Below are 23,843 nucleotides of genomic sequence, written 5' to 3'. Positions count from 1 at the left end.
GTAGAAGGAGAGACATAATAAAGATCAGAGCAGAAATAAATAAAATTGGGATGAAGAAAACAATAGAAAGAATCAGTGAAACCTGAATCTATTTCTTTGAGAAAATAAACAAAATAAAAGGAAAAGGCAAGCCACAGACAGATAAATATTTGTAAATCATATATCTGATAAGTACTTTTATCAGAATATATGAAGAATTTTGTAACTTAATAATAAAAAGACAACCCATTAAAAATTAGACAAAATATGTGAATAGACACCAGAGTTGAGATATGAATGGCAAATAAGCAAATGAAAAGATGTTCAAGATCATTAGTCAGTAGACAGATGCAAAATAAAACACACAGTGATAGCATGGTTATGTACCCACTAGAATGGCTGTCATTAAAAGACAATATTAAGTATGTTGAAGATAAAGAGAAACGAATCGTCATACATTGTTGGTAGGAAAGTAAAATAGTACACAACTTTGGAAGGAGTGTGACAATTCCTTACAAAGTTAAATATGTCCTTATCCCTAAGAATTCCACTCCTAGGTATTTACCAAAGAGGATGGGAAATGGATGTTCACAAAAAGATTTATATGTGTTTGTTTATAGCAGCATTATTATTATTAGATAAAAACCGAAAACAAATGAACATCACCTGATAATGACTGAACAAATTGTGATATATCAATACAATGACATACTATTCAGTAATAAAAAGAACAAACTACTAACAGATACAGCAACATAGATAATCCTCAAAAATATTATGATTTCTAAAGAAAATCCAGAATTAAATAACTGCTTATTTTTATGATTATATTTATGTGAAATTTCTTACAAAGGGCAAAATTACAGATGCAGAATGCAGATTAGTGATTTACTGTGGATGGGGAAGGGGGATTTAGTGTAACTAGTCATGTGAGTGAATGTTTTGGACATGGAAGTGTTCTAAAAATAAGATTGTTGTTATAGTTGATAACTATATGAAGTTTCTAATGTTTATGGAACTGTACACTTAAATAAATTTTATGCTGGGTTAATTATACCTCAAGAAAACAAAGAAAAAAGAAAGAAAAGCTTCTTGGTGAGGAATTACCCAATTCTACCTAACATAATTTTCTTGTTTTCCCCTTTACTTGGATGAAATATTTTCTTAGATGCATTTCTAATTGGAATTGGATCTAATTTGATTAGGTAAGACTCTTGTTTAATTAATGTTGGAAAGAGATCTAGAAGGGGTCAGCTGTCTCTTACGCTCTACATCTGTCCTTTTTTTTTTTTTTTTTAGTCAAAAGGTCAGATCACAGTAAAGCTAAAATGAGGACTGATCCAAGTATTAAATTTAGAAGGTATAGTCTTTGATCAGCATATATTCAACCACCTTTCTGTAGCCTCCATATCTATCTTTGTTAACACTGAATAATGACAGTCTTGAGAAGGTGAACTCTTGTCAACTATCAATGAGAAAATTATATGGAGTTAAATATCTGATCTTAACTAAAATGAGAAACATACTCAGTTTTTCAGAAATATATGTCTATACCCGTAACATGGGTATATTAAATAGATTTATGAGTTGTCACTGTGAGTGCAAATTAAATTAATTCTGATAGTTCTTGTCACTATTTGTTCAGATAAGATTCAACAGTATGTATATTCGGAATGAGTCCAAGAACACGCTAAAATTCTATTATGTAAAAAAAGTTCCTATCGTGTGCTTATTGTGTTTACCTCTATTCAAGTGAAAAGGCATAAAAGTGTGAAAGTGTAAAATGAAATTGATAATCCAAAGGTAATCTAGTTAGTATAGAGAACAGGCTTATATAGGAGAATAACAGAAGAGTAGGCTATACAAGTTTTGGAGGCAGGTAATAAAAAGCTTTGAATTCCAGGGTTTTATTTATGAGCTATATAGCCCTTTTTTAATAGGGGAGTTACAGAAAGAAAACAGTATTTTATTATAGGTAGTGTTATTGTGTAAGAGAACTGAAGTGGGTGGAAATGGAAGAATGAAGTATTAGAATATTATTTTTATAACAGTAAACCAAGCATGGAGTAGTCACTGGGAAAGTGGCACTGGTGATAAAAAAAAAAAAGCATTAAACAACAGTTACCAGTTTTTGAGAATTTCCTAAGTAGCAGGCATTGTTTTAAAGTTTTACTATCATTATTATGCTTTTATGTTATCTTCTCAGAAGTCCCATTAGGAAAATAATAAGCCCAGAATATCAATGTATCAATTTGGAATCTGTAGCTTAGACAGATTTTCTCAATGTTCTTTCGTTGGCAAATAGTGGAATAAAGGTACAGATTGAAGGCTTTTTTCCTAATCATATAATAAGACCAAGCATTATTTAATAATGTATGTTGGACTGAGATAACCCACTTTAGAAATTCTAGTAAGGATTATTTGTTGGTTCTAAAATTTAGGTTGCTAAATAGGGAATCAGGAGAAACTAATTGATAACAGCAGCAGGTAGCAGGGTCAGAATTCTGAAGTGCTGTTTATCTAAGCAAAGTATTGACACCAGTGTTGTTTGGCAGGAGTATAGAGTGTGTTCAGTGGAACTGTGAAACCCATCCCATATTAATTATGTATTTCCATTTATTTTTGTATGTGATATTCACAATTGTACAAAGATGAATTGAATGCCTAGAAATGATTTCCTAAAGTGGAGGCAGGATCAGTTTTACTTTACATCACATCAATAATACAGGCTTTAGTTGCTGAGGACATTATGTTGAGATGAACCTCACAAACAGGGCTGAGATCCCAAAGCACTGAAGGACTCGGTCTTCTTTAAACCAAGTTGGATTTTTCTTATTCTTTTAGATAATCTTTAAACCTTGATGATACTTAAAATTTTGTCAACCTTTGGCGTAGCAGTAGTTGAAACAAAGCAAATCAATGATAATTCTTCATCAAGAATTATCTCAATTATCAAATATTAAAGTATTATTTTATAATTAAATGAATAGGAAGGCCTATGTGATAAAAGAATACTTCAAAATATAAATTAAAATTACACCCACATATTTTACTTCTTAAGCATGATTATTCTATCAATAAGTCTGTGGTTTTTAAGGCACTACTCATTAATTCTCAGTTTAGTGGATTTAGAAGCATGCAGATAATGTACATCCTAGGAACTCATCAATCAGCTCAGTCACATGATCAGGTAAGACTCTTATTTAGTTAATAATCCCACTTCATATTCATATAGCATTTTATAAATCTGATAGCTTTTAATTTGACAGACATGCTTTATCTGCAACAAAGAAAACAATCAGAATCTAGAATAAAATTTAATGTGTGTTGCTTTAATATATGAGATCAAAGACACTCATCACATTTTTCAGAAAAAGGGAAATGTGATTACCAAGCTTAAGTGTGCTGTATATTAAATGAAAATTCTGATCATAAAGAAAGGTACCATCTACTCAAAGTATAATTTCTGTACTTTGAAATCATCTCAGCAAGAATTATCTTCCCCTATCAAATTGTAGCACTTGTCAAAATCAACTGTAAAGCATCTCAAGTGCTCTTCTGAATCAACAAAACAGATGTATAGCAATGTGAGGTTGCAAGGAGAAGGAAGTAACAGTGAACCAGATGCCCATCAGTGCCCTCAATCTCTTGAACTCACACTTAACACAGTAGACATGGCAGGTCTTTGGAACACTACTTACAAGAGGGAATTACAAGACTGATTCTTAATAATATGTTAAAATATGTGTAAATTATTTTCTTTCTCCTTTGCTGCTTAGATTTTGATCCTTTCTTTATGTTCCTAAAGAGACCATAGCGATGTAGTGTGGCATTTTTTTTTTCTGGTCTACCAGTAATTATAAGAAATTTTTTTTGATGCCATTTGAAAAATTAGAAGGTGAGCTTGTAGAAGACAAAAAGGGAATAATTATTTTATAACAGGTAAAATTCTGCTTTAAATATAATTCTATCTCTACCTTACTGAACATCAGCTCTTCCTTATCGTTTGGTAGTATGTTGAAGCAGATAAGCTCTGGAGTTAAACTATGATGCTTGAATCCCAGCTCAATATTCTTTTTTGTGAGTTTTGGTATGTTAGTTAACCTCTTATGCCTTATGTATAAAATGGAGATAACAGTACCTACCTCATGAGGTTGTTATTTTGTTTTTGTTTTTATATTCTACATATAAGTGAAATTATGTGGTATTTGTGTTTCTCTGCCCAGCTTATTTCACTTAGTATAATATCCTCAAGGTCCATCCATGTGCAAATAGCAGGATTTCTTTTCCTCTTTGTGGCTGGATAATATCCCATTGTGTATATGCACCATGTTTTCTTTATCCATTCACCTATTGATGGACACTGGTTGCTTCCATATCTTGGCTATTATAAATTTTGCAGCAATAAACATAGGGGTACATATTTATTTTGAATCAGATATTTTGTTTTCTTTAAGTAAATTCCTAGAAGAGGAGTTATTGGGTTGTATGGTATTTCTATTGTTAGTTTTTTGAGGAACCTCCATACTGCTTTCCACAGTGGCTGCAGCAATTTACATTCTCATTAACTGTGTAGCAGGGTTTCCTTTTCTCCATTGCTAACACTTGTTATTTATTGTCTATTGGATGGTGGCCATTCTAACTGGTATAAGGTGATCTCTCATTGTTGTTTGATTCCCTGTTGATTAGTAACGTGCAATGTCTTTTCATGTATCTGTTGGCCATATGTATTTCTTCTTTGGAAAAATGTCTGTTCAGGTCCTCTGCCCATTTTTTAATTGAGCTATTTGTTTTGCATGAGTTCTTTATATATTTTTGATGTTAACCCCCTCACAAGGTTGTTTTAAGGATTCCATGAGATGATTCTGTTAAGGCACTGAAAATATTGCCTGGTACTTACTGCTCAAATGTGATTCTTAGATTTTTGTCTCTTGTTCTTCATGCCATTAATATACAGAAGCTGCAGTTCTCTTTGTCAAATGATAGTGATCAAATAATACTTAATAATGCACTCTGGTGTACTATAAGAAAATACTATAAACATGAATCTTAGAGATTATAATTTATATGCATGTTTCAATAGATAATAATACAAATGGTCTTATTAGGCTAGCTAAATCTGGATATTCACATTTTTATGTTTCAAAGAATGTCACTCAAGTACAGGACAAACATTGTTGGTTGACATAGACATAAGTCATATGGCTGTTGTTATGATTTTTGTGGTCCTGTCGTATGCACACTTAGCTTACATGTTGATTTTAGAACCTAACTACTGTGTACAATGCATTTTCACAAGACCAATATCTAGTGGAATGTTGTGGGAAGGATTTCTTGGGGCCATTATACATAACACCACTTTGAAAGAGAACTGTAGCTGGATTCCCCCTACCTTCTGTTTCCTTTCTCTGAGGATTTTAGTGAGGGGAAGATGAGGACAAAAAAGGACATGTATTCATTCATAGCTCCAGTCTCTGAAGGCACCACTCAGAAAGTAGTGTTTGAAAAATCTGACATTCTGAAGTGAAGAAACAAATACAAGACATTGTCTGAGGAACCATATGCCATCACTATTATATGACTATTTCTTCTCTGCATTACAAAATCCTACTCAACATTTAAGACCTAAAAAAATGTACTTTTCTATGATACCTTTCCCAACTCCCATAGACATCTAGTTGTTCTCTCCTTTGTGTTTTTGGAATGCTTGCAATGTGATGTGTCATTTCTTTCTCTGCATAAGATTGTAAGCTTCTTCAGGAAAACAGCTACTGTGAATAATACTTAGCATAGTGCCTGGCACATATTAGTCAGTCAGTGAATGTACAGTTTATGAATAAATGAGCATGTTTCCTAATTTTCTTACCACCCTCAGGATGGCATATCTCTAATAAACGATGTTATGGACTGAATATTTGTGTCCCCCACAAATTCATATGTTGAAGTTCTAACCCCCATTGTGGCTGTATTTGTATTTGGAAGAGAAGCATTTAAGGTTAAATGAGGGTCCTAAAGATGGGGCCTAGATCCGGTAGGATTAGTATCCTTACAAGAAGAAATAAGGAGGGCAGAGCCAAGACCGTGACGTGAGTAGGACAGTGGAAATCTCCTCCCAAAAACATACATATTTTTGAAAATACAACAAATACAACTATCCCTAAAAGAGAGACCAGAAGATACAGGACAACAGCCAGACCACATCCACACCCGCGAGAACCCAGCACCTGGTAAAGGGTGTAAGATACAAGCCCCGGCCCAGCGGGACCCGAGTGCCCCTCACCCCAGCTCCCAGCGGGAGGAGAGGAGTCGGAGCAGGGAGGGAGAGGGAACCCAGGACTGATAAATAGCCAGCCCTAGCCATCCGCGCCCAGGCGTGGGGTGCCAGATACTAGGGAAACAGGACAGTAAGACCTGTGAGCAGATCCCCGCAGTCGGCGCCCCTGGGGCAAAGAAAAGCAAGTGCGTTTTGAAAGTCTTAAAGGGACAGGGACCTCACAGCTGGACGGAAGCATCCAGGGACACTTAGCCGAGCAGCTGGGAATCCTGGGGAACTCTGGGTGCACTAATCCCCTGGGCAGCAGCTCTGAGACCCCTCACGGTGATAAACAGCTCCCCCATCTGTTCTCACTCTGGTGTCCTGCCATAGCAAAGCAGCAGCCTGAGACTGGCCACACCCACAGCAAGGGAGCTTCCTCCATAGCAGCTGGGCAAGAAACAGACCCAGTCTACGTGCAATTGCACAACACAAGCCACTAGGGGTCGCCATTGTCCCAGAAAAGAAAGGCCAGGAGCAAGTGGGAAAGGTCCTGGCTCTCCCAGCTGACAGATGAGTCAATAGCACACCACTGCATCTATCAAGATGAAAAGGCAAAAAAATTTGATCCAGACCAGGCTAACCCAGACACCTTCGACATCCTCTCCTGAGAAGGAATCTGGGGAGGTAGATTTAACCAAACTTCCTGAAAAAGAATTCAAAACAAAAGTCATAACCATGCTGATGGACTTGCAGAGAAATATGCAAGAACTAAGGAGGGAGAATACAGAAATAAAACAATCTCTGGAAGGACTTCAAAGCAGAGACCAAAGTAAGAGACCATTAATGGACTAGAAAACAGAGAACAGGAATGCAGAGAAGCTGATGCAGAGAGAGATAAAAGGATCTCCAGGAATGAAAGAATATTAAGAGAACTGTGTGACCAATCCAAAAGGAACAATATTTGCATCATAGGAGTACCAGAAGAAGAAGAGAGAGAAAAAGGGATAGGAAGTGTCTTTGAAGAAATAATTGCTGAAAACTTCCCCAAAGTAGGGGAGGAAATGGCCTCTCAGACCACAGAAACACACAGAACTCCCATGACAAAGGACCCAAGGAGGGCAACACAAAGACACATAATAATTAAAATGGCAAAGATCAAAGACAAGGACAGAGTATTAAAGGCAGCCAGAGAGAAAAAAAAGGTCACGTACAAAGGAAAACCCATCAGGCTATCATCAGACTTCTCAAAAGAAACCTTAGAGGCCAGAAGAGAATGGCATGATATATTCAATGCAATGAAACAGAAGGGCCTTGAACCAAGGCTACTGTATCCAGCACGATTATCATTTAAATATGAAGGAGGAATTAAACAATTCCCAGACAAGCAAAGGTTGAGGGAATTTGCTTCCCACAAACCACCTCTACAGGGCATCTTACAGGGACTGCTCTAGATGGGAACACTCTTAAAAAAAGCATAGAACAAAACACCCAACATATGAAGAATGGAGCAGGAGGAGGAATAAGAAGGGAGAGAAATAAAGAATCATCAGACAGTGTTTATAATAGCTCAATAAGCGAGTTAAATTAGACAGTAAGATAGCAAAGAAGCTAACCTTGAACCTTTGGTAACCACAAACTTAAAGCATGCAATGGCAATAAGTACATATCATTCAATAATCACCCTAAATGTAAATGGACTGAGTGCACCAATCAAAAGACACAGAGTAATAGAACGGATAAAAAAGCAAGATCCATCCATATGCTGCTTACAAGAGACTCACCTCAAACCCAAAGACATGCACAGATTAAAAGTCAAGGGATGGAAAAAGTATTTCATGCAAACAACAGCTAGAAAAAAGCAGGTGTTGCAATACTAGTATCAGACAAAATAGACTTCAAAAGAAAGAAAGTAACAAGAGATAAAGAAGGACATTACATAATGATAAAGGGCTCAGTCCAACAAGAGGATATAACCATTTATAAACATATATGCACCCAATACAGGAGCACCAACATATGTGAAACAAATACTAACAGAACTAAAGGGGGAAATAGAATGCAATGCATTCATTTTGGGAGACTTCAACACACCACTCACTCCAAAGGACAGATCCACCAGACAGAAAATAAGTAAGGACACAGAGGCACTGAACCAAACACTAGAACAGATGGATCTAATAGAAATGTATAGAACTCTACACCCAAAAGCAACAGGATACACATTCTTCTCAAGTGCACATGGAACATTCTCCAGAATAGACCAAATACTAGACCACAAAAAGAGCCTCAGTAAATTCCAAAAGATTGAAATCCTACCAACCAACTTTTCAGGCCACAAAGGTATAAAACTAGAAATAAATTGTACAAAGAAAGCAAAAAGGCTCAGAAACACATGGAGGCTTAACAATATGCTCCTAAATAATCAATGGATCAACGACCAAATTAAAATGGAGATCCAGCAATATATGGAAACAAATGACAACAACACAAAGCCCCAACTACTGTGGGACGCAGTGAAAGCAGTCTTAAGAGGAAAGTATATAGCAATCCAGGCATATTTAAAGAAGGAAGAGCAATCCCAAATGAATAGTCTAATGTCACAATTATTGAAATTGGAAAAAGAAGAACAAATGAGGCCTAAGGTCAGCAGAAGGAGGAACATAATAAAGATCAGAGAAGAAATAAATAAAATTGAGAAGAATAAAACAATAGCAAAAATCAATGAAACCAAGAGCTGGTTCTTTGAGAGAATAAACAAAATAGATAAGCCTCTAGCCAGACTTATTAAGAGAAAAAGAGAATCAACACACATCAACAGAATCAGAAATGAGAAAGGAAAAATCACGATGGACCCCACAGAAATACAAAGAGAATACTGTGAAAACCTATATGCTAACAAGCTGGGAAACCTAGGAGAAATGGACAACTTCCTAGAAAAATACAACCTTCCAAGACTGACCCAGAAAGAAACAGAAAATCTAAACAGACCAATTACCAGCAAAGAAATTGAAGCGGTAATCAAAAAACTACCCAAGAACAAAACCCCTGGGCCAGATGGATTCACCTCGGAATTTTATCAGACATACAGAGAAGACATAATACCCATTCTCCTTAAAGTTTTCCAAAAAATAGAAGAGGAGGAAATACTCCCAAACTCATTCTATGAAGCCAACATCACCCTAATACCAAAACCAGGCAAAGACCCCACCAAAAAAGAAAATTACAGACCAATATCCCTGATGAATGTAGATGCAAAAACATTCAACAAAATATTAGGAAACCGAATTCAAAAATACATCAAGAGGATAATACACCATGACCAAGTGGGATTCATCCCAGGGATGCAAGGATGGTACAACATTTGAAAATCCTTTAACATCATCCACCACATCAACAAAAAGAAAGACAAAAACCACATGATCATCTCCATAGATGCTGAAAAAGCATTTGACAAAATTGAACATCCATTCATCATAAAAACTCTCAGGAAAATGGGTATAGAGGGCAAGTACCTCAACATAATAAAGGCCATATATGATAAACCCACAGCCAACATTGTACTGAACAGCGAGAAGCTGAAAGGTTTTCCTCTGAGATTGGGAAAAAGACAGGGATTCCCACTTTCCCCACTGTTATTTAACATAGTACTGGAGGTCCTAGCCACAGCAGTCAGACAAAACAAAGAAATACAAGGAATCCAGATTGGTAAAGAAGAAGTTAAACTGTCAGTATTTGCAGATGACAAGATATTGTACATAAAAAACCCCAAAGACTCCACTCCAAAACTACTAGAACTCATATCGGAATACAGCAAAGTTGTAGGATAAAAAATTAACACACAGAAATCTGTGGCTTTCCTATATACTAACAATGAACCAATAGAAAGAGAAATCAGGAAAACAACTCCATTCACAATTGCATCAAAAAGAACAAAATACCTAGGAATAAACCTAACCAAGGAAGTGAAAAACCTATACCCTGAAACTATAAGACACTCTTAAGAGAAATTAAAGAGGTCACTAACAAATGGAAACTCATCCCATGCTCCTGGCTAGGAAGAATTAATATCATCAAAATGGCTATCCTTCCCAAAACAATATACAAATTCAATGCAATCCCTATCAAATTACCGACAGCATTCTTCAATGAACTAGAACAAATAGTTAAAAAATACATATGGAAACACCAAAGACCCCGAAAAGCGAAAGCAATCCTGAAAAGGAAGAATAAAATGGGGGGGATCTCGCTCCCCAACTTCAAGCTCTAGTACAAAGCCACAGTAACCAAGACAATTTGGTACTGGCACAAGAACAGAGCCACAGACCAATGGAACAGAATAGAGACTCCAAACATTAACCCAAACATAGATGGTCAACTAATATTCGATAAAGGAGCCATGGACATACAATGGGGAAATGACAGTCTCTTCAACAGATGGTGCTGGCAAAACTGGACAGCTACATGTAAGAGAATGAAACTGGATCACTGTCTAACCCCATACACAAAAGTAAATTCGAAATGAATCAAAGACTTGAACGTAAGTCATGAAACCATAAAACTCTTAGAAAAAAACATAGACAAAAATCTCTTAGACGTGAACATGAGTGACCTCTTCTTGAACATATCTCCCCGGGCAAGGGAAACAAAAGCAAAAATGAACAAGTGGGACTATATCAAGCTAAAAAGCTTCTGTACAGCAAAGGACACCATCATTAGAACAAAAAGGTATCCTACAGTATGGGAGAATATATTCATAAATGACAGATCCCATAAAGGGTTGATATCCAAAATATATAAAGAGCTCACACACCTCAACAAACAAAAAGTAAATAACCCAATTAAAAAATGGGCAGAGTAGCTGAATAGACAGTTCTCCAAAGAAGAAATTCAGATGGCCAACAGACACATGAAAAGATGCTCCACATCGCTTGTCATAAGAGAAATGCAAATTAAAACCACAATGAGATATCACCTCACACCAGTAAGAATGGCCACCATCCAAAAGACAAACAACAACAAATGTTGGCAAGGATGTGGAGAAAGGGGAACCCTCCTACACTGTTGGTGGTGATGTAAATTAGTTCAACCATTGTGGAAAGCAGTATGAAGGTTCCTCAAAATGCTCAAAATAGAAATAGCATTTGACCCAGGAATTCCACTTCTAGGAATTTACCCTAAGAATGCAGCACTCCAGTTTGAAAAAGACAGATGCACCCCTATGTTTATTGCACTATTTACAATATCCAAGATATGGAAGCAACCTAAGTGTCCATCAGTAGATGAATGGATAAAGAAGATGTGGTACATATACACAATGGAATATTACTCAGCCATAAGAAAGAAACAGATCCTATCATTCGCAACAACATGGATGGAGCTAGAGGGTATTATGCTCAGTGAAATAAGCCAGGCGGAGAAAGACAAGTACCAAATGATTTCACTCATATGTGGAGTATAAGAACAAAGGAAAACTGAAGGAACAAAACAGCAGCAGAATCACAGAACCCAAGAATGGACTAACAGTTACCAAAGGGAAAGGGATTGGGAAGGATGGGTGGGAAGGGAGGGATAAGGGTGGGGAAAAAGCATTGGGGGCATTACCATTAGCATGTATAAGTGTGGGGGGCACGGGGAGGGCTGTGCAGCACAGAGAAGATAAGTAGTGATTTTACAGCATCTTACTACGCTGATGGACAGTGACTGAAGGGGTTTGTGGGGGGGACCTGGTGAAAGGGGGAGCCTAGTAAACATAATGTCTTTCATGTAATTGTAGATTAATGATACCAAAATTTAAAAAAAAAAAGAAGAAATACCAGGGGGCTTTCTACTCCACCACCCTCCCCCCTTAGGTTTGCTATGTGGAGCAAGAAGGCAGCAATCCAAAGGAAGAGCTCTTACCAGATGCTAACTCTGCTAGCACCTCAAGTCTCACTCACTTCCAGTCTCCAGAACTATGAGAAAAGAAATTTCTTTTATTTAATACACCCAGCTTATGATATTTTGTTATGGCAGTCCAAGCCAACTAAGGAAAACTATTACATGTAACTCTGGTTACTTTTATGGCAATTATCAAAGTCCTCTCTCTTATGAGAATCTTGAGACTGACTCCCTGTTGGTTTCAACACTAGGATTGGCCAATGACTTGCTGCATATTTATTGCATAAATAGATGACTGGATGAAGGTTCTTTATTAATTGAACTTATGTGACTACTGCTAAAAAAATTCACTGAAATATCTTTTGATAGAACTGAATTAGGCACATTTAACACAAGTCTCAGACACCGTTATCAGGAACAGGTTGATAGTTACACTAAAACTTGACAGCAAATGAAATAAGTGTGTATATCACAAAAATGTAAACACAAATGGATAATAAACCATTTGATGTCAGTAGAACAAATAAATGCAAAGTGTGATATGATATTCTTTTTAAATGAGATTGCAAATTTGAAAAGAAAGAGGCATTATTATTATTTATAAGACGTCAGTAATCATAGTTAAATCTTCAAGCATTCATGAGCCTCCCATATTTGTGGTCCTTCAATCTCTCAGGGCATTCCCAGGAAGAAAGATGTGAGGCACAGATTTCTGTTTTTTCCACAACTCAGTATTGTGCTTCTCATCTTCCCAGTTCTCTCTGGAATCAGACTATTTAAAAGTCTTTCCAAACTTGTGGTCCTCTCTCCTCTCAAAATCAGTCCAGTTCCTCACACTCAGGAGGAAAAAAAAATCTAGCTAGCTAGCTATTATCTATCATCTATTAATCATCTTCCTATGTTTTCATGATATTACTACAGGAAAATAAGACACTTATGCAATAATGAGAGGGGAAAGGTCTGTAAGTGGAAACTAGTGAATAATGATGACCATAGAATTTCGATATGGTATATGGCTTAGGATTAGCTTCCTTCTTATTATGTTTGGTAACAAGCATACTTTTTAACTAGACTGCATATTTATTTCACTTCGATTGTATATTTGGGGAAGCTTGTTGTGAAATTTGAAAGATGGAGAATAGAGGAGTCCCTTTCCCAGTCAGCTCAATCCGTTTCTTAGCTCCTCCTATACTGGGTGTAATCATATAATTTAAGAAATCTGGTTGGATAAGATATCCCAAGTATGGTGTTTACAGAGCGTTGTCTAAAGAGTTCGACAATTGTACAGAGAGAGGAAATTTGAACAATCTCCTCTCCATCTCCAACTACTTTAGCCATATATTCAATAAACATAAGTATTTATAAAGCCTTTCTATGTAAGAATCACTCTAATTTTAAATGTGATAAATGAGATCCTAGTTTTCATAGAATTTGCTTCACAGTGGTGTCAGTAACCTATTAAATAATGGAATAATTAAGGTCATTTCAGATAGCGCTAAAAGACAACAAATAAATTAAGGAAATGTGATAATAACTTAGAGGTTACTTTGCGTTGAATATAGAGGGAAAGCCTTTCTAAGGAGAGCAAAATCTAAGCTAAACCCTGAATAACCAGTTATCAAGGCAGGTAAAGGTCTGGAGAAAAAACTTTTCAGGGAGATGGAACTCAGATGCAATATCCCTGATGCACAATCAAGCTTGACTTGTTCAAGGTGACTGTGAAGGGGTATGTGGGGGGGACTTGGTGAAGGGGGGAACCTAGTAAACATAATGTTCTTCATGTAATTGTAGATTAATGATACCAAAATAAAAAAATAATAAATAATAAATAAATAAATAAATAAATATTTTAAAAAAGTCAACAAGGAACAGGGTTAAAATTAAAAAAGAAAAATTTTTCTTAAAAAAAAAAGATACACACCTATGCAGACATACAATATATATGTTTGTTTATATACTACAGTTAAATTTTTATTTTGCATCCAAAGTATTAAATTTTCAAATTTGCACTCTACATTTGGTTATCTTTAGACAAAATGACTTACAAATACATGCAGTATTTCAGTCTTCCCTACACAGAAAATCAAGTATGAAATTAATATATTTTCTTGAATTGGTAGTTTCTAAGTCAACTATTTGAATATTTGATAAGTATAAACCCCTGTTCTGCATAAAGTGAAATAGAATCATTAAAATATGAAGTATGGAATTCATCACTGATAGACCAATGAGAGAGCTTAAAGAAGTACTAATAGGTATAGAAAGGGACATTTCTGAATTACCTGTTTTTTAAGGATAGATGTTAATTGTTTTCTTTGTGACTATATTGAATATGTATATTGATAAATCCCTATATGAATAACTCTAACATTATTAGGATGTAGCTCTCTACAGCTTATAATTTTTATGTATCAGAGTAGATCCACCAAAAGATGTTTGGGAAAAATATTGAATAGTCAATATTTCTCAACAAGTGTCAGTCACTGTGTAGGCTTGGTAATAAAAAGATGAGAAGAGCAGTATCATTATCAATAATAGTTTAAGAATTGGTAACAGAAGTTGAAAACTCATAAAAGTTGTTGCAGGAACTAAATAAGAGCAATGAACCACATCTGGTAGAAGAAAATAACTAGTTATCAATATACTATGCAAGTATATTGATATAACAGTTTCTCCTATATTTTATAATTCTGTATTGTTATCCCTGCTTTTAGTGGGGCTTTTAGTGAGGCTTCTGAGAGTTTGCACTCATTTTTTTAATGATTAAAAATAACACAGGTAAAACGCAGGTATAAGTGGATAATAGAATGTACTAAACTCAGTAGTGATACAAACAAGAAATGGGTTTAATGTTCTCTAGTAAGTGCCTCTGACTATGTTATTAAACTGCTTGTCTGTCCTAAAGTGCCACACCTTGAATAGACATCATGGATTTCTGGTTACTATAAGAACAGTCTTTCCCTTGGCAGTAAAGCCTCAGTGTCACCTCTGAATATAGGTTCAGCTCAATGAAATATAAAAAATTCCACCTTAGACACAGTTCAGGTCTCCCATTCTCGAGAACCAAGTCTGACTTGTTGGCTGGGCCACAAAGAAGGGAGACATGGTCTGTAACTTCACTCACTGTGTTTCCCATCTCCACCCACTCATCCACAATCCATTACCTTCTGAGTCTCCCAGAGTTTAGAGGGAGGGGTCATGTAAGGAATGGTATAAAAAGAAAAAAACGCTTCGTTGGTGCTGCTTTTGTTCCCTTTCAGCCCAGTGCCCACAGAGTGTGTCACATGCACAAACTCTGGCTTTTCTGTGAGACACAGACGGGCTCCCTAGTGTTCCTGTGGAACTGCTGTACTGCACAGGTCCCGAGGTGACATGGCAGCTCCCGCCCCAGATGGTTCGTCTCACCACTGCTTGTCGTTGGTGTCCCTCCCAGGCACAGAGCCCTTTGAGTCAGAGACCTGCCAGAATGGCTTGAACTTGACACTTTGTGCAGTATCCACTCACCCCATAGGAAACTAGTACATATTTTCTGAACCACACACACAAAGGTGGGCTGGCTTTTGCTGCCCTTTCTATGGGCCAATTCCTGCCTTGAGAAAACTCCAGAAGCTGCCAAATTTCAATACAGGCCAAAGCTTCTAAGGTCTTTGTCACCATGCTCAGATGGCAGCCTCGGTGCCACGGACAAATGTGGCTCAGCAAGCATCCAGCCAAGGCTGGCAAGGCTGATCTCCCCTTCTTGCTCCAGGGAGTTTCTTTCTGCAGCTTACTCACCTATAGGAACGGCCTTCCCTGCCTTTCCCCCTAGATAGGGGAGGGAGTGGAAAAATCCTAGAATGCCATGCTTACTGCCAACTTCCCTCTTCAACAAATTAGGACTTCTGTTTCTTAGGCTGGATGGAATGGTGGGGATGACAGCAGAAAGACCAATTGGAAAACTCAAGAGTCGGGTATCTGACAGCTTTTTGGCTGTTCTGTTTAGAATATGGGAATACTTAACTTCTTGCTGTCCTTGGTATGGGGCTTTAGCCCAAATTCCAAGACAGAGAAAGGTTCCCTTCAACATAGTCTTTGAAAGTTTCAGAGAAGCACAAAGAAGAAAATTAAAATCGTCTATCCTTTCTCTGTTGCTGAAGTTTTTGTGTCAATGCCTGTTATCCTTACCTATGTGTTAAATGTATATAAATATGTATGGTCAAAATGATATTTTCTAGATCCTTTTAATCCTTGCTTTTCTACTAAAATATATTCAAGTATGGTTCATTGTTCTCATAAAGCATAATTTTCAGTGGTGCATAATTTTGCATTATTTCATACAATTTTCAATCAGAAGAACACTTAGATTTTTTCCAGTGCTTCCTTCTGTATATAGTCCTTTGGTGAACATCTTTGCTCATTAATTAATTCATAAAGTGTAATTTTGAGTGCCACTGTGTGCCAGGAATACATCAGGGAAGAAGACAAATGAAGCATGAAAAGAGGAAACTTTTCATGGAGTGGTGTATATGTTCACTATCTTGATTGTGGTGAATATTGCATGGGTGTGTATGCATGTCAAAACCTAACAAATTTCACACTTTTAATAAGTGTAATTCATTGTATGTCATTTATAACTCTACAAAGCTGTTAAATAAAAAGCAAACAAAATTCTAATGAGAGAAGACAAATTTCCAATGTATATTTAAACATTATGAGCATTTAGGTCAAAGTGCAGGGCAATGTAGGAAACGTGCAGTTTGGGTATCTTTTCCTGAAATTGTTAACATTGGAAATATAGCAGACTTGATGGAAAATAAATTAATTTAGTTATGGACACATTAAATCTGAGATGTCTTTGTTACAATTAATTAGAATTTAAATAAGCCAGTGTATATATTTGGAACCAAGCAGAGATGGGCTACAGATTTTGCTTTTGAGAGATACCAGAGTAGATATGATAGCTTAGGGAGTGAGAATAGTGTGGTTTTTAGACTAAATTTGGAGAAACTCTAACATTTACTATTTTCATAGAAAGGAAGGAGTAAACCAAGGAATCCAAGAAGAATGAGCGACAGATTTAGTAAGAAAACCAGTGATATCTAAGAAACTAAGAGGTTGCTACTGACAAGGCAAATAGGATGAATACTGGAAATTGTCCACAGTTTGACTAAGTGCGTGAATCTATATTATTTCCTTACTATAACAAATTATCACAAACTTGGTGGTTTAAAGCAACACAAATTTATCCTCTTATAGTTCTGGAGAGCACAATTCCAAAATCAGTTTCTCTGGGTTAAAGTGAAGGTGTCTGTGGGCCTGATATCTTTTGAAGTTTCCAGGGAAGAATCTTTTCCTTTCCTTTTCTATCATTTAGAGACTGGCTATATTTCCTGGCTCATAACACTTCCTCAGAGCACTCCAGCCTTCTACTTACATCATCCTATATCCTGTTATTCTCCTGTAGTAGTTTTTCTCTCTGCCTTCCTCTTATAAAGCCATGTGATTACATCATTCTGCCCACTTGTATAATGCAGGCTACCCTTCTAATCTGAAAATAGTTTATTTAATCATATTGCAAAGTCCCTTTTGCCATCTAAGGTAGCCTATCAACAGACTCCCAGGATAGGACATGAGCACCTTGGGTGGTGGATGTTATTCAGCCTACCACAGAGGTTATTGTAGAAATATTAAATAATGTATTTCAAGGGTTGAGGAGTGAGTGGGAGGAGAGAATAATGGAGAAAGATGGTATAAATAATTTTGTAAGAATTTTGTGGTAGGTGGGAAAAGAGGGAAATTGGAAGACAAAATAAAATGGGTCACTGGAAGGATTTTGATTATAATGGGAAATATTGAGCATGTTTAAATGGTGATGGAAAAAGTCTAAAGGGTAGCAGAGGGTGAAGACACAAAAGATAGCAAGTGTTGAAGTTTTGTGAGAACATCAAAGGGCTGTGCTGAGGAGCCAGGAAGGCCCAAATATCTCCATTTACTCAGATGCACATTTAAAAAGCACTGAGGATGGAATACTGTAATTGCGGAACACAGTTTCTTTTTTCCCAATTATTCTTGGTTAATTTAAAGAAGATATCACATAGCCCTTTCTTCATGGTTTATTTTTAATAAAAATTATTATATTGTCTTCCTTTTCTCTTTCTCAAAGAAAATACTAAAAATCCAAATTTATGTTTCCTGGAAATCAGTAATTAGCAAAATTGCTGCTAAAGAAAGCTGTAGTTTTGTAGGTCTGCATGATTACTTTCCATTTTATTTTGAATTTCAGTTTTTTCCAACTTTCCATTTGGTTTGAATTTTCTGTCAAACTTTACTCAACTGTACCATCAAATAAACTACCCTGAATGCATTATTGTTCCCAAAGTTTACCCTTAACATTTCACATCACTATTTTTTCTTCCTCTCTTCCCACTGTCATTACTCTGCATCCCAAATACAACAGATCATGATCTCCACTGGGAGCTCCAGGTAGACACATTTCCAAGTTTTCTTATAATCGGTGTCTGCTATGCTTGCTCACTGAACATTATGGAAATTATTGCAGGGACCAAGAACTCAGGTGAGTGTGTGTGTGTGTGTGTGTGTGTGTGTGTGTGATAGAGAGATTGGGAGCATGTATGTGTGTGTGAGTTAATGTGAGTATGCGAATGATCTCTGTGTTTTTGTTGATGTGATGTGGAGGGGACAACTGAAAGATTTTAGTAACAATTCTCAGATCAGGATCTTCCTTACTAGGTTTAGTGTAGTGATGAATTTTTCAGAGTTTGTAATACTATCTTACACATTTATCGGGCATTTATTATTTAAAAGACAGTACTAGCAGTGTTAAACAAAATAGTTTTATTCTTGAGAAATAAAAAAGTCTACTTGTAGAGGGTATGAAAAAGAAGGGGGAGGATAGCGGAACGTCATCCAGGCCCGGAGGTCCGCTCCAGATTGGCTCTCTAGCCGGCCAGAGGCGGGCAAGGAGTGGGTCCCCGCGGCCCGGGCGCCCCTTCCGGTCGGGCCCCGCCGCCGCCGCCGCCGCCGCGGGGTCTGCGCGCCGGCCCCGGGACGAGGGAGGGTAGCGGCCGGCCAGCGCCGTCCTTGCCAGCTCGCTTTCGGTGGGCCTGCCTGCCCGGTACGCAGTCGCTGTTTTACTTCCGGAGTGAGCCAGCGGAGCGGGGAAGCTTTTAACAGTTGGTTTAATTCGATTGCCAAAAGGTATCACCCAGACTTTGAAGGCGCCGAAGAAGCTTCAGGACAGAGCCTAAAGCGGAGCCTTGGCACAGTTTTACAGAGGAAGCCAACTGTTCTACGTCGATTTTTTTCCAGTTTTTTTTTTTTTTTTAATAAATCAAAATATCTCAAGATGGAGGCCTAAAACCCTTAAAAGGGACTTAGTCTAATCTCCGGGAGGTAGTTTTGTGCATAAATAAAAAATTAAGTAGTTAACTAGAGTTTTTGGTATCCAAAGAATGTTAATTTTTAAAAAATGATCAAGGTACATGAGGTGTGATTATAAAATAATGATGAACTTGATGCTGAATTTGACTTGAGGATGTAAAAAGTGATTGTAGCTGGGACATACTGTTGAAACATGCTTTTCAAAGTTGGCCAGGTATCTTCTATTGGCTCCTGTGTAGAACAGAAAAAGTATCTGTGTTCGGTAACGATTTAAAAATGAGTGATAGTTATCTAGAACAAAGAGTTAATATTCAGCCCTCTGCTAAATTAGAGAATTATGTAAATAAGAACTCTGACATGTTAAAAGGTTCCTACAATGACAAATATCAAGAACAAAACTTTTTGAAAGGTACAACAAATGTAGAGAAAGTATAAAAGGTAAATGTGATGATTGGTAAAGAAATTAACCATTTATGAAACTATTAATATTTTCAAACTCTAAAATTTAGTTTGTTCATACGGACTGTTATCTCTGAGAATGATAGAAGCAAGAATGATGGCTGGTTACATTTTAGTAAATGAACAAACTTATTCAGAAAGAGAGTTTACACAGAGACAGTAATGAATACCAACCAGTTTTTTTATAACAATGTGTAAAATTTTTGACCAGTGAAGGGAATACTGAGGTTAGACCCAATAACTCAGCTTTGAGGGAAATAATCACTGGGATTGAGATACGTTTCTCCTGCCACCTGGAAATAAAGCACTAAAGTAAGTCTGCAGTAGAAAACCCCATCTGTAGGACCCAGGAAATGCTTGCCAATCACTGCTAGAAAAGCCACGATAACTTGTTTGTTGGTCATTGCTGACATTATTAATACAGAACCTGTTTGGTAACAGCTAGTCAATCATTTGAGATGTTCTAAAGTTTGAGAAGGTCTCTGCTGTTCAAAGGGAGTGGATTATGACAAAGTAAATTATTACTATTTTTTGTGATAAATTCTGGTTCAAGTATGCTATCTGAGGTAATTTCTGATCGATGCCAAATTTGAACAGTTTGATTATCCATCTTAGCTTACAGACTCAGCACTCTGATTTCTGACTGTTTTAACAGCAAGTCCACTATCAGAATAGATCTAATGTTGGTTCTCAAGCATATGAAGCTGAGCCTAAAAGAACAATTGAGTAAATACAGTAATCTCTGATAATTTGTTTGAAGTAGAATGTTTAATTTGTTAAGATCTAATGGTATCATTTTGACTAAGCAATCAGGTTCCTGACTATCTGTGGGAAGTAATTATTATTTAATAAAACTTGAAACCAAGCTTTAAGATGTGTCAGCTAATATGTTACTAATTAAACTCTTTATTTGGAGGAAATGTTTTGATTGTTTTGTTTTCCCATTTAAAATTATTGTAGGAGGAACAATTACTTAATTTGAGCAAGATTTGGGATATACTATGTTTCACTGAATCTAAGATGTCATCAATTTTAAGGCATACCATTATTTTATGTACTTATAAGAAATAAAAATATTGCTAATTATGACATGCCTTTCTTTAATTGTAAGATACTTCTCAATAACATACTAAACCATGCATTTTAAAACCAGTGAAATATGGTAATGCATTATTTTCCTCTTTTGAGGTAGGTCTTAATTATTTTTTTTCTGGCTACCAAATTTCACAGTTTTAAAAACAAAATAAACATAGTTTGAATATTTTTTTCTTTAGAGCACTTAAAGAGTATAGTTTTTGACAGTGGACAAGCTAGCTTTGTGAGTCAGACATTCTGTCTTCAGGGAGGCTGAATGTCTATTGGAGAGATAGACTTCTTCGTGGAGATGCCTGACACTAAATGACATCTTGATGACCTAAAGCACTCTATGCTTTTAGGAAGGGTTTTACTTTTCATTATTAGATACTGTGTATCATCATGTTTACATTGTATATATAAAGATTATACAAAGTTGCAGTTGTGCATGATTGTCCCTTTAAATATCAGTATGGGATTCAGAATCTTACCATATGCTGAAACTCTAAATGTATAGAAGATTCAAGAATTAAAGATTTCCTCTTAAAGGTGTTCCGCCTAATACTAAAACTAACAAAAACCAAAAGTTGTGCACAAAACTACCTCCCCAGAGAAAGGCTAGTCCCTTTTCCTCCCCATCCATTTGATTATGAACATAGTAGAAAACAGTGTATTCTTATCAAACTTGATGAAAAGTACCAATCTGTTTGAACTGAAGTATGACTTTTCATGTGAACTGTACCGAATGTCTACATATTCAGCTTTCCCTGCCGGTGTTCCTGTCTCAGAGAGTCTTGCTCGTGCTGGTTTTTATTACACTGGTGTGAATGACAAGGTCAAATGCTTCTGTTGTGGCCTGATGCTGGATAACTGGAAGCAAGGAGACAATCCTGTTGAAAAGCATAAAAAGCTATATCCTAGTTGTAGCTGTGTTCAAAATCTAAGTTCAGTTAACATTTTGGGAGCCACCTCTCAGCCTACTTTTCCTTCCTCAGTAACAAATTCCACACATTCATTACTTCCAAGTTTGGAAAACAGTGGATATTTCAGTGGCTCTTATTCAAGCTTTCCATCAGAGCCTATAAACTCTGGACCAAATCAAGGTTTTTCTGCCTTGAGGACAAGTCCCTACCATTGCACAATGAATACTGAAAAAGCCAGGTTACTTACGTTCCAGATGTGGCCGTTGACCTTTTTGTCACCAGCAGACTTAGCAAAAGCGGGCTTTTACTACATAGGACCTGGAGACAGAGTGGCTTGCTTTGCCTGTGGTGGAAAATTGAGCAATTGGGAACCGAAGGATGATGCTATGTCAGAACACCTGAGACATTTCCCCAAATGCCCATTTTTAGAAAATCAGCTTCAAGACGCGTCAAGATACACCGTCTCTAATCTGAGCATGCAGACACATGGAGCCCGTTTTAAAACATTCTGTAACTGGCCTTCCAGTGTTCCAGTTCATCCTCAGCAGCTTGCAAGTGCAGGTTTTTATTATATGGGTCATAGTGATGATGTTAAATGCTTTTGTTGCTATGGTGGACTCAGGTGTTGGGAATCTGGAGATGACCCGTGGGTGGAACATGCCAAGTGGTTTCCAAGGTGTGAGTACTTGATACGAATTAAAGGACAAGAGTTCATCAGTCAAATTCAAGCCAGTTACCCTCATCTACTTGAACAGCTGTTATCTACTTCAGATAATCCAGAAGATGAAAACACAGAGTCACCAATTATTCATTTTGGACCCGGAGAAAACCATTCAGAAGATGCAGTCATGATGAATACACCTGTGGTTAAAGCTGCCTTGGAAATGGGCTTTAGTAGAAGGCTGGTAAAACAGACAGTTCAGAGTAAAATCCTAACAACTGGAGAGAATTATAAAACCATCAGTGATCTTGTATTAGATTTACTTAATGCAGAAGATGAAATAAGGGAGGAGGAGAAAGAAAGAGCAACTGAGGAAAAAGAATCAGATGATCTATCACTAATCCGGAAGAACAGAATGGCACTTTTTCAACAGTTGACTTGTGTGCTTCCAGTCCTGGACAGTCTGCTAGCTGCCAAAGTAATTGATGAAGAAGAACATGATGTTATTAAAGAGAAAACGCAGACATCTTTACAAGCAAGAGGACTGATTGATACTATTTTAGTAAAAGGAAATTTTGCAGCCAGCATATTCAAAAACTCTTTGCAAGAAATTGACCCCATGTTATTTAAGCATTTATTTGTGCAACAGGACATAAAGTATATTCCCACAGAAGAGGTTTCAGACTTACCAGTGGAAGAACAATTGAGGAGACTACAAGAGGAAAGAACATGTAAAGTGTGCATGGACCAAGAAGTATCCGTGGTGTTCATTCCTTGTGGCCATCTAGTAGTATGCGAAGATTGTGCTCCTTCTCTAAGAAAATGCCCTATTTGTAGAGGTACAGTTAAGGGTACAGTTCGCACATTTCTTTCATGAAGATCCAACACTTGGTCTAAAGTTTAGAATTAATGGATTAAATGTATTGTAATTTTAACTTTTATACTGATTTGACTTCCTTGAGATTTTTTTATTTATTTACAATTCAGAAAATTTTGTTTTATAGAAATATAAATATATAAACATAATCTTGTAAATATTTATCTAAAACTTGAAAAAAAGAAAAAAAAAAAGAAAAAGAAGGGGGAGAAGCTGAGTAACTAGAAATATAAAGAAGTGTGATAGTGGTGTAGGGCCTACTTTAGATTGGGTGGTCAGGCACAGCCTCTCTAAGGAGACTGCTTTTTAAGCTAAGACCCAAATACCAGAGTTATCCAACCACGACACTGAACTGAA

The 23,843-nt window shown here is 36.7% G+C and overlaps 1 protein-coding gene and 1 long non-coding RNA gene across 2 annotated transcripts in view; both read left to right on the top strand.

Moving 5' to 3' along the window:
* Positions 1–23,843, top strand: part of LOC118935344 (uncharacterized) — a 461,859-nt gene that overhangs the window by 177,661 nt on the left and 260,355 nt on the right. The window lies entirely within an intron of this gene.
* Positions 20,256–23,556, top strand: LOC130684303 (baculoviral IAP repeat-containing protein 3-like). Its single transcript, XM_057504694.1, has one exon. The coding sequence runs from the start codon at positions 21,675–21,677 to the stop codon at positions 23,484–23,486; it is 1,812 nt and encodes a 603-aa protein (XP_057360677.1). The 5' UTR covers positions 20,256–21,674; the 3' UTR covers positions 23,487–23,556.

This window comes from Manis pentadactyla, chromosome 7, assembly GCF_030020395.1.
Source record: "Manis pentadactyla isolate mManPen7 chromosome 7, mManPen7.hap1, whole genome shotgun sequence".
Lineage (NCBI taxonomy): Eukaryota > Metazoa > Chordata > Mammalia > Pholidota > Manidae > Manis > Manis pentadactyla.
Note: the sequence above shows the minus strand (reverse complement) of the source record. Positions and strands in the feature narration are given on the sequence as shown.

What these genes read in the sequence shown, in the direction of transcription:
- LOC130684303 (XM_057504694.1), top strand. Translation starts at nt 21,675, where the DNA reads ATGAACATAGTAGAAAACAGTGTATTCTTATCAAACTTGATGAAAAGT.